The following is an 18628-nucleotide window of genomic DNA, read 5'->3' on the forward strand; positions in this document are numbered from 1 at the left end:
GCAACAGACCAGGGATCGAACCCGTGCTCCCTGCAGTGGAAGCATGGAGTCCTAACCGCTAGACCGCCAGGGAAGTCCCAAGAAGGGATTATTTTTAAAAATGTGTCACTGCCTCTTGCTTCTCAATCCTGCCAGGAAATGGGGTGGAGAGGGGAGGTTTAAAAGAAGAAGGGGCTTTCCTGGTGGCGCAGTGTTGGGAATCTGCCTGCCAATGCAGGGGACATGGGTTCGAGCCCTGGTCTGGGAAGATCCCACATGCCGTGGAGCAACTAAGCCCATGAGCCACAACTACTGAGCCTGCGCGTCTGGAGCCTGTGCTCCGCAACGGGAGAGGCCGCGATAGTGAGAGGCCCGCGCACCGCGATGAAGAGTGGCCCCCGCTTGCCGCAACTGGAGAAAGCCCTCGCACAGAAACAAAGACCCAACACAGCCAAAAATAAATAAATTAATTAATTAATTTTAAAAAAAAAGAAGAAAAGACCCCACTTCTTCCAATAGTACTGCTCAAGTAAAAAACTAAAAAAAAAAAAAATCCAGTTATTTCTTTTTCTCAATGGCAAACCTATGTGAAGGGAGAGCACGAAGGAAAGGGGAAGAGAAATGCACACTCTAAAAGCGAAGTAAAGAACGTGCCCTAGAATTACTGACAGTGAGAAGCTAACAGAAGATACAATGCTAAGGGGTTAATGTCAGAAAGTAGCCTGTCTTTGAGGACTGCTTTTATCATTCTCAAAATAACAAAAAAGATGAAACCGTGGTCTAGTAAAAGATGTCATCTTGTTTATTACATCATTGCGCCTAAGAATAAAAAAAGGAACTTTACCAAGATGGCATAAGGCACGGGCATATGGGAATTACATTATGCAGAAGACTTGTATTTTTACAACTAGTTCTGTTAAAAGGTCAATTACCGCTTAAAATAACCATTCTTAAATAAATAAACACATTCTTACATGAATATGAGAAAAGAGAATTAAAATTCAAAGTGTTTACAATTGGGTATAGGAGGATGGAGTTTTCATGCCTAAAGCCATAAGCACGACATCTGTTTGGGCAGAGTGTTACCCTGGGGAGTACGCTGCCGAATAAACTATTTTCTCACGAAGCTGAGCCAGGGGAAATTTTTATTTAAAAAAAGAAAGGCAGAGATGATACTCACATGGATATTTAATTCCACGTTTTTCCACTGACAAAATCGAGTGAACTTGTCACTGAAAAAGAACGTAAGGAATTACTGAAAAGTTAAATATCGAGTTAACTGAGAAACTAGAATTGTACTGCTTGTGTTGCTTCTCAAACGGAGTAAGTTTTCCTAAACATTTTCTCACAGAGGATTCACCTGGTATTTAAGGCCTTATTTTATGATTCAAATCGAAGACTTTGTGCTTCTCCTTTAATTGTCGTTATGCTGTGGTAACATCTTTATCTGAGTCAGCACTGTCCAATAGACGGGTAACAGAAGCTGCGTACGTAATCTAATTTTAATAATATATTTTATTTAAACCAATATATCAAAAAATTATCATTGCAACACAAAATCAAATCAATATACAATTTTAATGAGATAGTCTACATTCTTGCTTTTCTATGAAGTCTTTGAAATCTGGTGGGTGTTCGCCCATCTTAATTCAGACTAATCATATTTCAAGAGTTCCACCGCTACACGTGGTCAGTGGCTACCATACTGGACAGTGCAGCTCTCAATGACAAAATAATGGCTGTTTACCAATAATTAGAGGGGTAGCAAATATAATACCTAAATAGTGCTTATCATGTCCCAGGCCCTGTTCATCTACTCCTTCAACGACTCCGTGATCAGGTACCGTCATGATGCCCCAACTTACAGCCAAGACCACCTGAGCTTGCCCAAGGTCACACAGAGAGAGAATGGGTGGAACCGGATTTGAACCCAAACCAATGTCTGCCTCACAAAGATGCAAACGGTGCAGGAGAGAAACCCTTAGACGAGAATCGCAAGATGGAAGTCATACTGCATTGATAAGCGCCCAGTTTACTCAACTGCTGGAGGAGTGTTTTTTTCATCCATGAAGTAAGAAACATATCTATCCCATTAATAAAGGCATGATTGGGATTATTTTTTATTAATGAGCAACATATCTATAAAATGTTTGCTTTTAATTTTTTTTTCAGAAGAAATGCATTCTGGATTGAATATTCCTTAAAAGCAAAGAACATTTCTGGTGATTGTTGGACTTCATCTAGCCCCTGGCATGATTCCTTACATAGGAACGGTATTCAGGGTTCTATGAAGGAATGAATGAATTAAAAAAGGAAGAAAGGGAAGGAGAGAGAAAGGCAGGAAGAGAGGGAGGGAGTTCTTATGAAGTGCAAGTTACAGGTACTATCAGCACTATAATACGATGCCTTAAGGCATCCAAATATCCCAGGTCCCTGGGGGTTTCATCTAATATGCCTTCTAAGGATCTTTTAAAAATATTTCTGAGGCTAATAATCAAATTAAGAATTCAAAGCAGAAGAACTCTTGTAATTACACAGCATCTTTTTTCAGTGACTCTGAAATGACTTTTAAAGAGTGTTTCACTGATCCTCCTAACATCTCTATGAGGTCAGTAAAATAAATTTTGAGTTTCTGAGAGTTATTTCAAAGAGTTTTTTTTTTAAAGCATGGTGAGTGCAAAAGGTGAAACCACACTGGGGTGAATAAATCCATGACTTTGAAATCACTTGGTGTGTGAGGCTAGCTCACACCCTGCCTTCTTATGGATTCTGGAGTTCAGAGATGGCAACGGAGGTGGGGGTGTGGGGGGGTGTCATCTGTCACATTTTATGAACTTGCAAACTAGCTGGGGAGGGTAAACAACCAGGGAGAGAGAAGTGGCCCTGCTGGCCAAGAGAAGAGTCGAGGAGAATCAACTCCCAACCCATACCCTGCGCCAAAAGGACACACACTCCATCAAAAAATAAGCACAGGGCTTCCCTGGTGGCGCAGTGGTTGAGAATCTGCCTGCCAATGCAGGAGACACGGGTTTGAGCCCTGGTCTGGGAGGATCCCACATGCCGCGGAGCAACTGGGCCCGTGAGCCACAACTACTGAGCCTGCGCGTCTGGAGCCTGTGCTCCGCAACAAGAGAGGCCGCAGCAGTGAGAGGCCCGCGCACCGCGATGAAGAGTGGCCCCTGCTCGCCGCAACTACAGAAAGCCCTTGCACAGAAACGAAGACCCAACACAGTCAAATAAATAAATTAAATTAAAAAAAAAAAATAAGCACAGATATTTTGCCCATGAAATACGACAGCAAGTTCTTCTTTAGGAAGTACAGATGGCTGCTGGGTGTCCTGGCTGTCGTGTGCCCACGGGGTTCCTTGAGCTCCATTCCTAGGCAATATCTAGTCACTAGAATGGGCACTTCTGGGTGGGGAGGAGGAACCGGGGCTGAGAATAGGGCAGAGCCTGGGCAGCACAGGGCTTCAGAGCCAGAGCCCTTGCAGGTGACTTAACCACCGCCTCGGAGGGAAGAGCAGGGGTGAAAGATACAAAGACGACTGGGGCGCGGCGAGGGTGAGCAGAACGAGCGTTTTTAGCTCTAACCCCTGACGTGGGCTTTAGATTACTGAGCAATCTGATGTTCACTGCTGAAGCGAGGCTCACCAGCCTCATCCAGAAGAGGGAAAGCCTCACTCTGGGATTCAGCCCCACTGGGAACTTAACCCCGTGTCCCTGCTGGGCCTCAGGAGAAGGTGGAGAGGCAGGCTCAGCACTGCTAAAGACATCCTCTTTTTTTTTTTAATTTAATCGAAGTATAATTGATTTACAACGTGTTAATTTCTGAACAGCAAAGTGATTCAGTTATACACATATATATTCTTTTTCATTATGGTTTACCACAGGATACATGTGATATATATTCATTATATATTCATTATGGTTTATCTAGTTCATTATTCATTATGGTTTATCTAGTTTCCTGCTATACAGTAGGACCTTGTTGTTTATCCATTCTCTATATACTAGTTTGCATCTGCTAACCCCAAACTCCCAGTCCAACCCCTGCCCCACCCTGCCTCCCCTTGGCAACCATAAGCCTGTTCTCTACATGAAGACTTCCTCTTTACTTCTCTACTATGAAACTGCAGTGTGGCCACCAAGAAAAATCGCCTGAACCGTGAGGCCCTCAGAGAACACGGCCAGTCCTGACGATGCTGAAGTCTACAAGGGTCTATTTATGGAGTGCCTGTGCTTTTCAAAACCCAAACTCTGGACTTCCCTGGTAGCGCAGTGGTTAAGAATCCGCCTGCCAATGCAGGGGACATGGGTTCGAGCCCTGGTCTGGGACGACCCCACATGCCGCAGAGCAACTAAGCCCGTGCGCCACAATTACTGAGGCTGCGCTCTAGAGCCCGCGAGCCACAACTACTGAGCCCACATGCCACAACTACTGAAGCCCACGTGCCTAGAGCCCGTGCTCCGCAACAAGAAGCCACCGCAATGAGAAGCCCGTGCACCACAATGAAGAGTAGCCCCCGCTCACCGCAACTAGAGAAAGCCCGCGCACAGCAACGAAAACCCAACGCAGGCAAAAATAAATAATAAATAAATTAATTAACAACAAAAAAACCCGAACTCTGAACTCTTGGCCTGACAATGGATTCTTTTACTGTTAATTTGATAATGTATTAACATAAAAAGAACCAAATATATATATATATATAAAAGAACTGACTTTAAAAATAATTCATTTATATAAAATGGTAACAGTTTCAGAAAATCCAATGTGCATGCTTGCCTAAAATGCAAAGAGCTTCACTTGTATTTCCTGTGGTGATAAGAGTGAATGGTTAGGGGGAGGAGGCTGGGAGAGGGATGGATTAGGAGTCTGGGTTTAACAGATGTAAACTTTTACATAGAGAATTGATAAATAACAAGGTCCTACTATATAGCACAGGGAACTATATTCAATATCCTGGGATAAACCATAATGGAAAAGAATATGAAAATGAATGTGTGTGTGTGTACGTATATACATATATAATTGAATCACTTTGCTGTACAGCAGAAATTAACATTGTAAATCAACTATACTTCAATAAAACTAAAAAAAAAAAAACCACAGTGAATGGTTAACTCAGAGGGGGAAAATGACTGTGCAGGTTTACCTGGTGGTTACACAATGGAGTTAACAAGACCTCTTCCCCGATTTTAATCACCATCCCCATTTCTCCCCTCTCCACCAAGGATCATATAACAGTGAGGTTGACCCAGGAGTTTGGGAAAAGTCAGATTTTAGAACCAACAGCAGTGGAGACGGCCCAGGACTTGGTTGAGTCTCACCCCTGGGCCGGCATCCTATCCCCTCAGTTTGATTCCACGGCTTTCTGGCAAAGCCTCTGCTCCTACTCAGAAAAATGTAATCATTTGTATGCAGATTCATTTCCTGAAGTATTGACTCTACTCCAAGATAAAATCATCTCTTGAACTCTGGTAGAATCATGACACAACTTTTTAAATTTTATTTTAATTATTTTAGTTCTATGAACATGTGGAGAAAAAAACACAACTGCACTGAAGTATTTGCTCTTAAAGGGCAACTACTGAACAGCTGCAGGCTGCTCCGTCGATGAGGCACGGTCACACGACAGCTGTCTAGAAATCAGCCGAGTTTATGGAGAAGAGTACAGTCAGTGTGAACGCAGATTCAGTGTTAGAAAGTCCAATTCCAAAGGTGCATCATCACAGAGGCACACTCAAAATACTGAAGGATTGACTCTTAGGTGCCTGAGAAGCATGTGAACACTTTTATAGGCGTTACCGAAAATTTTCAGAATTTTATAGGACAGACATACCCTATAGCTTGAGTAACCCAGAGGGACGTATTTATCGGGTACATTAATGATATATATGACTACAGACATTTGCCAATACTTAAATTCTACTACGTAAAGAATCAAGAGAAGGCCTGTCTCACTTTGAAGGATATGATTTCAACATATAAACAAATGAATTAGACATAGACTCGTGCTTGCATTAGCAAAGGTGTCCCAATAAAATACTTTTAATTGTGAGGTTCCTTAGTCTATTTAAATTTTGGACCATTTGGAAGCTAAAGAACTAAAGGTCAACGGGCTGTTAAGATATACAAATCCTAAATTATAAAGTACAGAGGAAACAATCTAATGCAAAGCCTGGCACATAGCACATGGTCAGTAAATGCTCGTTGAATGAATAAATTAACACATTTTAAGGACAGCACTTATTGGGTAAAATGAGGTACACCTACACAGTACAAGATCTTATCGGTATAAATACAATGATATACAACTAAGATAATGTTACATGCCAAATATATCTCTATTAAAAAAAAAGATTTTATACATAAAGTTTCATACCTTTCCATGAATTTTTGAAAAATGCTGCCTCGAAGACTTTCACAAATTTCTTCTATGTATGGCTGGAAAGGACGGAAAAGAAATTCCACACTGCATCAGTAAGAACATAATAAAGTGAAAAACAGAAAAGGATGAGACTCAGACGAGGTGAGCCTCCAAATTACGTGCTCCCACAGCACCTTGTACTCGCCCTTCGCAGCCTTGTCCAATTTTCACCAGTGTACTCATGGTCACGATTATTTACTTGTAGTAACCTACACCACTTGATGGCATGTTCCATGAAGGCAAGGACAGGTCTGTCCTGTGCGCCACTGCATCCCTCCTGCCTAGCACGGCTCCTGGCAAGTCACAGACACATCTTAAATGGCTGGAATTAGCTTCATGGGCATGTGACCCATGCAGCCCCACAGAAGAGCCCAGGGCTCGGTTTGGTGCCCTGCTGTTGTCATCCTGAAATTAATAATTTCTGAACAAGGGCCCCCAGGTTTTCATTGCATACTGAGCCTTGTAAGTTACGTAGTGCATCCTATAAATTACTATTAATTATATAATTGCTATTAATTATGATTATCATAAATGATCAGCATTAATATTGACTTTTAAAGACGAAAAGCCAAGGGACCCATGGAGTAAATTTTTTTTTAATCAGCTATTCCCAAGGTCTTTGAGCAAGTTCACGGCTAAGCAGGGATTAAGGCAAGGGCTCCTTGCTCACACGTGCAGTGCCCTTTCCCTGTGGAGAACAATCTACTTCAATATCATGCCACTTTACACATTACCAAATAAACTGCATAAACTTATTTTCCATGGGATGGACTTCAAATCAAGAACTATAAAAATATCAAATGCCAACATTTCACAGCTCAGCCTGGAGCCACTTACATAGTTTTGGAAAATATCTTCATACCCTACACTCACTGAATGATGCAAATTTAATGTTTTCTGTGTCTTCATAGATCATCCTGAAAATGTGCAAAAAAGAAGGACCAGATCAGGAACCGTCCAAGGCAAGTGATCAAACTAGGAAGTCTGCAGAAGCCACAGTCACCAACACAGGCAGTGAGACCACTGCATCTCGCCTGGGAGCCTCACTTCGTGCCACGGGGCTAAGCCACCTCTACACCCCCGGCAGGGCTACTGCTGTCCTGGGCGGGACACCGGAACTGGTCACTAAAACCAGGTGGACTTTGTTCCCTCCTTAGTAACAGGGGAAGCTGAACTCTCTCTCTGAAGTCCTGTGTTTCTATGATGACACATAATTGCAATCTTCGCGAACTCTTCTAGATGCTAAAGACCAAGGGCCACAAGTCTCAAGAGGTTCAAAAGACAAAAGAGATCAAGTGTTGGAAGACATACGAAAAGCCTAAATTTGTATATCACAGATTTTCTATTTACAAAAACTGTTACGTTAATATTTTTTCATATTTTATAAAACAGCCTGTACTTTTGCTGATAAAATAAAAGTTCACCAGAGATTCTTAAGACTGGATATGATATACTACACTGCCACTCTCAACACAAAGAACTACAAAATGTGTCGGGTAAGCAGTGCAAAAGCGAGAGTTCAACAGTGGGGTCATGAGCAAACAACCTCACCTGATTCTCAGTTCCCTTAATCTGTAAAATGGGAGAGTCACATCTAATTTTCAAGGCCACTGTGAGAATTTAATAAGATTAAGAATGCTGAGAGCCAAGCACAGGGCCTGGCATGTTCTAGGAACCTAAATGTAAGCCAGGACCCCTCCCGACTCTTGCCACCAAATGTACCTGTGCAATTATTTATTTCTAAAGTTAATTTTGCAAACAAAAAGAATAAAAAGTATTCTGTATTTACTTTCAGAGCATTTTTTTTTTTACTACCTTCTTCTCCTCAATAAGAAATTTCAACTCAGGCATCACACTTCCTGATGTCTAAATGTATGATAAACCTACAGTCATCAAAATAGTATCGTACTGACATAAAAACAGACATTATGGACCAATGGGACAGAACAGAGAGTCCAGAAATAAATCCACACACTTATGGTCAACTAACCTTTGACAAGGGTGTCAAGCACACGATGCGGAAAGGATAGTCTCTCCAATAAATGGAGAATGAGACTGGACCCTTATCTCATACATATACGAAAATCAACTCAAGATGAATTAAGGACTTAAATATAAGACCTGAAAGTGTACAACCACTAGAAGAAAACACAGGGAAAGAACGTCTTGACATTTGCCTGGGTGATGATTTTTTGGATGTGACATCAAAAATTCAGGCAACAAAAGCAAAAACAGACAAGTGGGATTGCATCAAACTAAAAAGCTTCTGCAGAGCAAAGGAAACAATTACCAGAGTGAAAAGGCAACCTGTAGAATGAAAGAAGGTATTTGCAAACCATATATCTGATAAGGGGTTAATATTCAAAATATACGAGGAACTCGACTCAATAGCCAAAAACCAAATAACCCCATTCAAAAGGGGGCTGAGGACCTGAATAGACATTTTTCGAAAGACAGACAAATGGCCAACAGGCATATGAAAAGGTGCTCAACAACACTAATTATCAAGGAAATGCAAATCAAAGCCACAATGAGATATCACCTCACATCTGTTAGGATGGCTATTATCAGGAAGTCAAGAGGTAAGTTGTTGGTAAGGACGTAAAGGGAGCCCTTGTGCACTGTTGGTGGGAATGTAAATTGGTGCAGCCATTATGGAAAACAGTATAAGGATTCCTCAAAAAATTAAAAACAGAACTACCACATTATCCAGCAATCCCCCTTCTGGTATATATCCAAAGGAAATGAAATCAGTATCTTGAAGAGGTATCTGCACGCTCATGTTCACCGCGGCATTATTCACAACAGTAAAGATACAGAAACAAACTAAGTGTCTATCAATGGATGAATGGATAAAGAAAATGTGGTATGGATACATACATATATATAAAAACACACAATGGTATAGTATTCAGTCTTTAAAAAGAAGGAAATCCTGCCATTTGTGACACCATGGGTGAATCTGGAGAACATTATGGTAAGTGAAATAAGCCAGACCCAGAAAGACAAAATATGGTATGATCTCGTCCACACGTGGAATCTAAAAAAAGTCTGACTCATAAAAGCAGAGTAGAATGGTGGTTTCCAAGGGCTGGGAAGTGGGGGAAATGGGGAGGTGGTGGTCAAAGGGTACAAAGTTTCAGTTATGCAGGATAAATAAGTCCTGGAGAGCTAATGTACAGCATGGGGACTACAGTTAATAATACTGTATTGTACACTTGAAATTTGCTAACAGAGTTGATCGTAAGTGTTCTCACCCCCACACATACACACAAACACACACACACAAATGTAACTAGGTGAGGTGATGGATATGTTAATTAGTTTGATTATGACAATCACTTCACAACGAATACGTATATCAAAACATCACATTGTACACCTACAATTATATACAATTTTTATTTGTCAATTGTAACTCAGAAAGGGGAAAAAAAGAAATTCCAACTCAAAGAATATCAACTAACTTTATGGTTAACGTCCCTCTATAAACAGGACATCCAAACATGTAACTTCTATCTATACTTTGATCACTATGTTCTGATGGTACATGTCACACTGAATTGCACTAATACACCTTCTTATTTAAATCAACTTTATAGGGACTACTTCCTTCACCTTTGAAATAAGAATACCAGCCATTCTGTATCTATTTTACCAGAAAGTTATTTAATTATTTTCTTATGAACAAATCAGTAAAGTGAGTGGTTTTGAAAGATACTGGAGAAGCTCCTGAATGACTGTTCCTTGAAGGCACAGAGAGAATTTTGGTGGTCTTTGTATCTCATCTGGAACTATCTTTTTAAATGTTATTTATGCTGCAGGAGAAGCTAGCATCAGAGTTGTAAAATCCACGTACTGTGAGGTATAATTTAGCAACGTTAGATGTAATTGACTACAAGACTGTCTCTGAACAGCGTCAAAGTCAGACAACTGAAGTTCTGACATGAAAATATCGTGAAGGCCACAAACGGCAGATGTTCACGTTGCACTTTTTGAATGTACAGTGTTTGGTAAGAGCTGACATTTGTGGAGCATGGCAACAGACAGGCCTAGTGCAAAGCAACTCACATGCACTGAATCCTCAAGACCCCCGTTTGCGGGAGAGCCCGCTCTCACTTCTGCTTCACAGATGGGAAAAACTGAAGGGAGGAGAGGTATGGTAGCTTGCCCAGGGTCTCAAAATCCAGGGCACTTAATTTCAGAGCCCAAGCTTATAACCAACTAGACTATAAAGGGTGTTACATTTTAAGAAAAGTCCATCTAATTATTTTGGCAGCAAGGCAGCACGCGGTCTGTTACTGTACCCAAATGTTCTCGGAGCCAAATCAAGATTTTCTCTATAAAATAATCAGATTCATTTTGTATGTAAATAAAACCTATCATAAGGCACCTAGGTAAAAATCAACTTAACTTCTCTGTAAATTACTGAATAATCCAGGAAATGGATAAATTATTTTCATTTATGAAAATCATGACATTAATGAATGGCATTCTTTCATATTTCTTGTGACTCACAGAAACATGAAAAGTACATTATCCACTTGAAAATTTGACCGTGTCCTTGCAAGCTGCCACCTCTATAGAAAACCCACAGGATGAGAGAAAAGGCTTTGGGGAGGAGAAACCATTACATCTGAAGATCAGCAAATACATCGGCCCATCAGTTGTGGATCAAGTTTTCTGAGGCTTGTCATTTAAATCTGCGTGACTGTGTTGTGTTCAAGATACGAGGAGCCAGGGCAAAGTCCAGTTCCTCAGTCACGACACCAAGGCCGTTCAAACATTCCCTCTTGATTCTTGAAAATGGATCTATTTCATCTGGGGGATAAACACCGTGGGGGTCAACACCTGTACCACTAGAAAGGAAATCTTGTCAAGTCCCCGCTCTTCACAGGTGCCTGGGATGTCAAACAGGAAAAGGCTTTTTCCTCCAATGTCTTGTCTTGATTGATTTATAGAAACGCTCCAGTGGCGTTTTTCAGGAAAGCCTTCACGAAGAATGTCAGCAGAACAGCACACATTTCAATGAGAAGACAGACAACATTAAACTTCAGTTCTTCCAGATACACCTCCACGTAAGAAATACAGCCTCATATGTCAACTCGCCCAGCACTTTCACAGATGCAAAGAATGGCCCCAATCCAATTGTTAAGCAAATTAGAAACATTTATTGGGAAAGCACTTTAATCTTACCTGAAAAAGAGTTGATGTCACTTGTTTCTTGGATAGATGACTTTGCACGTGTTCTACAGCTTGCTTTGAGAATGGCTTTTAAAAATCAAGAAAACAATGTTTTTGCCACAAATATAAAACAGAGCAAACCTCTGTATGTTTTACAATATCAAACATAAAATTTAACACAAAAATTACTAAGCAGTAACCTACAGGGATGCCATCAACACGCATTCTTTAAAAAATCTGTTGGTTGTCTGCGGGCAAGCCAAACAGACGACTGCTCCTCTGAGCTTCCAGAGTTCTTAGACACCATGTCGAGAAGGATGCTGTGCAACAGGGGCATCCAACTGACATACCTAATTCCACAGGAGATCAAGATGACTTCGACTAAAAAAAGCTGTAAGGAATCGTATTATCGCCTTATTAAATGCATCATCCCTCAACTGGCTGATACTGGGGTCCTAAAAATGCAAAATTTCTATTATATGAGAGAAAGTGAATGCATGAAAATATACCTAAGAATTAAACGTCAGGACTGCAAAGCTAAATCACAGTGTTGAAAAGACTCTAGGTTAAGGAAAATCTTGCTGTAACCACAGGGGAGAGGAATTGGTTCTAAAACAATGAAACTCACACCGACAAAAATTACACACTCTGTCCTCCCCCAAAACTTCAAATTACGTCTGCAGCAATGCACAAGAAGAAGAGCTTAAAAAGCATATCACACTGCTAAAAACCCTCTAAATTGTTGACCTATACGAAAACTATGTTTACAGAGGCATTCACAGTGAACACCTGGCATTTACCAAGGTTCAGCCATTCCCCAGCAAGGTAGCAAGGCAGAGCATTACGATTAACTCTAGCTCAGAAGTTCAGTAAGCACTGTAGACAACACAATAAACACAGAAGCACGGACATATATCATTGTCATGACCACTGCTGTCCAGTCAGGCTCTCTGCAATGCTGGAAATGTGGTGAACCTGGGCTGACGCAGGAGCCACCAGCCACATGTGGGTATTGAGCGCTTGAAATGTGGCTCATGAGGAATTAAACTTTTAATTCCATTTCGTTTTAATTAATTTAAACAATTTAAATACCCACATGTGGCTAGTGGCTACTGCATTGGACACAGCAACCCAGGGCTCTTAGGATACTCCTTTGGAAAACAGTCTTCATGTAGAGAGATTACATGGTAAATTTTCATTATTAATTATTCCACTCACTCCTGGTGGAATAATTTCCTAGGAACCCAGTTTATCCTAATGACTGAATTAGACTGTTTCTCTGATTTATCAATACAAGGGAAAAAAATGGTTTCAACCATCATTCAACTATTAATGAACTACATTAACACAATAATTACAATCCTCCTTATTAATTCAAAGAAAGCATTTAAGATTTTTATTGATCAATATATGATTAGCCTAACTGTTAAAGGAGAGCTAAATGAAAAACAATAAAGCTTAATTTCCTTTAGAAAGTCTAGAATTGAGGTTGGCTTTTTCTTCCGTTGATCTGCATTAGCCATTTTATCAATGTTTGCAGTGAAAGTATCCACTTTTGGAAACATACCAAGAGCATATGGAACAACAGATACTGGATCGGTATTACCAGGAAACAAATGACAAAAACAGAAGAAATGGGTTCCATCCTGGATGAATATCATGTAATTTTTAAACCTCTTCCTCCTACTTTAACTTTCATTCTGGAAATGTTTGAAGGCTGTCTCATATTTACCCATATTAAAGTAAAAAAACAAAAAGATACTTACATGTGAACAAGACAGCAGCTCCTTCATGATGTAAGTATCATAAATCTGTCGACTTCTACAAACGCGATCTTCCTCATTCTCAAGCTTTTCATATTCTTTTATCTGGATGGTTAAAAGTTACCACTGTTAGGTATTGTCTTCCTAGAAATTTACTTTATCGAAGGATATTACTAGTCTTGGCAGAAACCACTTCCACATGACATCAAGCAAATTACTTGAATCGGCCATTCCACCAGAAACAACTACTTCTAATGTTGTAATAATGAAGTTGGAATAATTTAAATTCAACTTGGAACATACGAATGGATTTTTTCCTACGATGAACCTTGTCGCTTAAATTTAGAAACACAATATTAAGAAACAAATACTGCCATGGTTACAATTATCTTAATGATGCACCAGCCATGGACCATTCATCCTTGCCAAGTCTCCTTTCCCAACCACAAATAATTTAAATTTGTCTGTAATCCAGTTCTAAGAGTTATGACGGGGCTCGTTCTCACTCAACTACAGTGTTACAAAATTCAGGAGGAAAAAATAATAATAAATTGCTAGGATTCCTGCAAAGAGATGTTTAGAAATCAACTAAATATTTTGGAAATGCATTAACCATAGATAAAAGCATTGGTTTTTCACACTGGAACCTTCTCTGCACTCTAAAAGTATTAACAGAAAGGTTCCTTCAAATTGTATGTTTTGCCAATAACTTAAGGGAGGTAACCTGACGGGTGTCAAGATAGACCAAATAATAAAATGAGCTTTGGAAATATTTGCTTTATGAGGACATGGTCCCTATTACTCCAACCTCAAAACAGAAGTTCTCAGATCAGAGAAGTATTTTTATTTATTTACAGAAATACATTTAATCTAAAAGACAAGAAGAGAATGAAAACACAAATGAAATATGGAGCTGGTAGGAAGACTGTAGCAAAGATTTTCAATATAATGACTAATAACTACATATAACTTATTTTTGGAAAAACAAATGCTCCCACCAAGGAGACAGTTGTAATACTGACTTTCATGATATCTGAGTGCTCTCTATTCTGCTATGACAAAAAGTGGGGCTGATTACTCCTATGGGAGAGAGTATAAACTGAATAGAAATAAAAGTTACCTTTTTTACTGTACAGTCTAACAGTTTTGAAATCAAAACCAGTAAATCCTATGAAAATTTCTGATAATGAAAGGGCACGGTCGGCAGGGAGAGGAATATGTACAATGCTGACGTCCTATACGAAGGCTAACTGGTTCACACACTGAGAAAAATTCTGGGATCATCTTAATTGCCCTTAAATATCATCAGTGAGATGGCTGAAATTCACAAGTCTGTAACTGCCTGGGCTTAGAATGGAGTCTTCTTGGAACCGACACTAAAATTTAACAAAAAGGCAAGAGGACTGGGGTAGGTTGATACCCCATCCAAGAGGAAAACACTTTTAAAAAATTTTTTTATTTTTTAAAAATTTTTATAGAAATATAGTTGATTTACAATGTTATGTTAGTTTCAGGTATACAGCAAAGTGATTCAGTTATATATATATATATATATATATATATACACACACACACACACACACACACACACCACATCTTCTTAATCCATTCACCTGTCGATGGACATTTAGGTTGCTTCCATGTCTTGGCTATTGTAAACAGTGCTGCCATGAACACTGGGGTGCACGTATCTTTTCAAATTATATTTTTCTCCAGAAGGAAAACACTTTTTTAATGAAGAAGCAATTCAGCAATGTTGGCATAACCAAAGGATCTGGGCTTAATCATCCAAGGTTAATTCAGGAGAACATGTCTGAAGGTTCAAACACCATGCCAGATGCAAGTATGGTAGGTGCAAGGAAACAGAAGCCAGACACACAAATCTGAGGCAGAGTCAGAAAATAAACCAAGGACTCTAGTTTGGTAGATTTCTTTTGATGTTTTGTTTTAGTAAGGTCCAGAAATTAATGCCACAATGCCAGGATAGAACAGGTGGACTGTTAGTGAACCAAAGGCAAACGTTTCTGCCTAAACACACAAACTCTAGGAAAACTAAACCTTCATGGAATCGTTATCCTTGAAAACAAGTGTAATGAAACCTAAGTCTATGTTCTGGGGACCTATAAAGCAAGCTGACACCTCGAGCTGACACCTCGTTAAGCAAACACTGATTCTATGGGAGTTTTCTATGAACTGTAATAATCTGACAATACAGAAAATTCCGGTTTCTTGCACAAATGATGCTCTGAACCACAATTCTGGCTTTCGTAAGTGCCTCGTATCTCATAAACTCCAACTTGAACAACAGAAAAGGTTAATTCTTAGTAGGCAAAGAAACAGCCTCAAGCATCCCTGGCTGTAATTCACTTTCTATTATCAGTTAAGACCACTAATTAAAGAACATGCAGTCAAGTATCAATTGGCTCTAGACAGGATGTCCTGATGTGCAGAGCAATGCCACCCCTAACCCTGGCAGTCAGGTTGTCCAGGGAACCTGAGCAGGCAGAGGCCCAAGTTCAAGGTGAAAAGTCTCTACTACAGCAGAACAGAAGCTTCGCCATCAATGATGAACACTCACTAACCGTGTAGTCCTCCCTTTCTGCTTTGGTCGTTACAAAGCTCACAGCTGAACATGTAGCCTAAATACACAGAACCCTAAGAGCAAGCCCTTTGGGTCCACAGCTGTCATGGTCCCCACTTTCCTGCCTCCCGTTTTTCCCACTACCATTCCCATGAGACGGTCTAGTAAAGTCACTAAGGGCCTCTGCCTTGACCAATCAAGGATCTCTCTTTTTGCCCTTAGCTTCCTGACATCCCAGCAGCATTCAGCTCCGTGGTCCCCTCCTGCCTCCTTGAAGGCTTTCTTCTCTGACTTCTGGGATCTACACTGTCCAGGGGTTCGCCACACTGGCTCCTTTTCTTCAGTTTCCTTTGGTAATTCTTCCTCCTCGGCTATACTCCTAAATACTGGAGTGCCTCAGGCACAGTACTGGGGCACCCCTTTTTCATCCACTACATATTCTCCTTAGGTGAAGCTATTCAGTCCCATAGTTTCAAACACCAATTATATTCCAATGACTAAGTCTGGATCTCCAGGACTCACTTCTCACCCAGAGCTCCAGCGTCTAAATATTTAATCACCTACCGGACATTTCCACATCCTCTCTCCCCTGGCCAATCATGCTCTTCCCCTAGTCTTCTTTATCACAGAAATGATAAAACCATCCTCCCAGCTGCTTAAGCCAAAAAAATGGAATAATCATCATTGATTCTGCTCTCTTGCTCACACCCCTGTCCCCACCACCCCCTACATCCAATTCATCAACCAGTCACGTTGGCTTCATATTCAAAATTATCACAAACCAGGGTCCTCCTTCAGGTAATAGTGAACTAAACTCTAACAACAATTCTGGACATACAAAAAACCCAACTGCACTGGACCACCGGAGAGTGACCAAAAGTACAGAGATAATGGAAAAGGGGCATCAAACAGAAGCTGGAAGGTAAGAGAGGATATTCCTGAAAATGAACAGCCAGAGCAGAGCTCCAAAATTTTACGTACAAACCTCTCAAAATCTCTGGTGGACCCCATAATGACAGGTGAGCATGACAGACCCACAGCAGTCCAGCTAAGGTTAAAAGAACTGAACAAGATTCAGTTGCTACCCACTGTATGAGAAGACAGAGCATCAAGTCTGAGTAAGCCAAATTAACTGCTGAGACAAAAAAAATCAATACCCTTTGGAGAAACAGAGTTTAGAGTATCTACAATATCAATGGACAAGATACAATCTAAAATTACTCTATCTATGAAGAAACAGAGAAATGTGGCTCATATGCAAGAGAACAGACCATCAGTGAAGACCAATCCAAGATGATTCTGATGGAATTATCAGACAAGGATTTTAAAGGAGCCGTTATAACTATACTAAAAGATGTACAGAAAATATGCACGTAATGAATAAGAAGATAGGAAATAGCAGAAAAATAATAACTATGAAAAGGACCACATGGAAATCTTCTCTGAAAAAAAATTCAATGGATGGACATAATAACAGACTAGAGTTGGCAAAAGCATCAATGAATTTGAAGACAGCTCCATAAAAATTATCTAATCTGAAGAAAAGAAAGAAAAAAAAATTCGGGGGGCAGGGAATGGAACAGGGAGAATCAGTGGTATCTAGGATAATATCGAAAGATCAAACCTCGTTATGACTGGAATTCTAGAGAGAGGAAAAAAAGAGACTGGGGTAGAAATAAAGTTTTATAATGGCCCAAATTTTACCAGATTTGGTGAAACATATAAATTGACAGATTCAAGAAACTAAGTGAAAGCCACAAAGGATAAACACAATATCTGAAATTACTCCACTAAAATGCACCTCCTCAGAAGTCAGCCTTTAACCCAGCAATTTAAGGTGGCCACCGAATCCCAATACGTCACATTGAGTTGAGGGTCTGTTTTGAATCACTGCATAGCAGTTATCATTTCCTGATATATTTCCTATTCATTTATTGCTGGTTTATTGTCTGTTTCAACAAAAATAGGAGCTCAAAGAGAGCACAGACTTTGTCCGTCCAAACAATGCTTCCCAGCATTAGTGTTTGATAAATACTGGTTGCATGAGTGAAGAAAAGTCTGTGTAGTAACTTTACCTCTGGTCTTATATTTTCTGTTTTCCGTGATTTATTATTAAATCTAGGTGTAATATAAATATTTTTATAAGCTGCGTCTAAATCTAACTGGAACAAGGAAGTGTATAAACCAACACACCGAGCAGTAGCTACGTGTCAGGTGCTGTTCTGGTGTGTTGCATACACACATGACAACCCTAAGGACAGACACTGCTATCACCCTAACTTTTGGATGAGGAAACCCAGAGAGAGTGAAGCAAGACTCCTTGCCCAACTTCAGGCAGCTAATCACCAGCAGTGTCCAAATCCAAATCCAGATGGTCTCAGTTTAGAGCTGGAACTCTTTACCACCATGTTACAGCATATACCCAAGCAGCATATTATAGATATTACAGTTTAGAAAGCAACTGTCCATCTGGCATCCCATTTGAGACTCTCAGCTAGCCTGTGAAATAGCAGGAGATGATTACTAACCTCATTTCATAGATAAGGTAACAGATGCTCAAATATTAAGTCCCCGTTCTATGAGCTCAAGTACAGGACAGTGTCTTGGTTCACACTTGTAAGCTCTGAGTCTGACACAAGGTAGATGCTTCAGGGTTTGCTCAGTGACCAGCACCATATCCCACAGCAAGT

At 40.2% G+C, this 18628-nt stretch overlaps 1 protein-coding gene across 3 annotated transcripts in view; it reads right to left on the bottom strand.

Moving 5' to 3' along the window:
- The window catches only part of GRK3 (G protein-coupled receptor kinase 3), a 117434-nt gene that overhangs the window by 39599 nt on the left and 59207 nt on the right, over positions 1 to 18628 (bottom strand). For all 3 annotated transcript variants that reach the window (XM_079941941.1, XM_079941943.1, XM_079941942.1), the window contains exons 4-7: positions 13361 to 13462; positions 11607 to 11681; positions 6366 to 6427; positions 1160 to 1211 (exon numbers count right to left, since the gene is read on the bottom strand). In XM_079941941.1, coding sequence (XP_079798067.1) covers positions 1160 to 1211; positions 6366 to 6427; positions 11607 to 11681; positions 13361 to 13462 — 291 coding nt within the window. The remainder of the gene's footprint in view (positions 1 to 1159; positions 1212 to 6365; positions 6428 to 11606; positions 11682 to 13360; positions 13463 to 18628) is intronic.

Source organism: Stenella coeruleoalba (assembly GCF_951394435.1).
Source record: "Stenella coeruleoalba genome assembly, chromosome: 14".
Classification (NCBI taxonomy): Eukaryota; Metazoa; Chordata; class Mammalia; order Artiodactyla; family Delphinidae; genus Stenella; species Stenella coeruleoalba.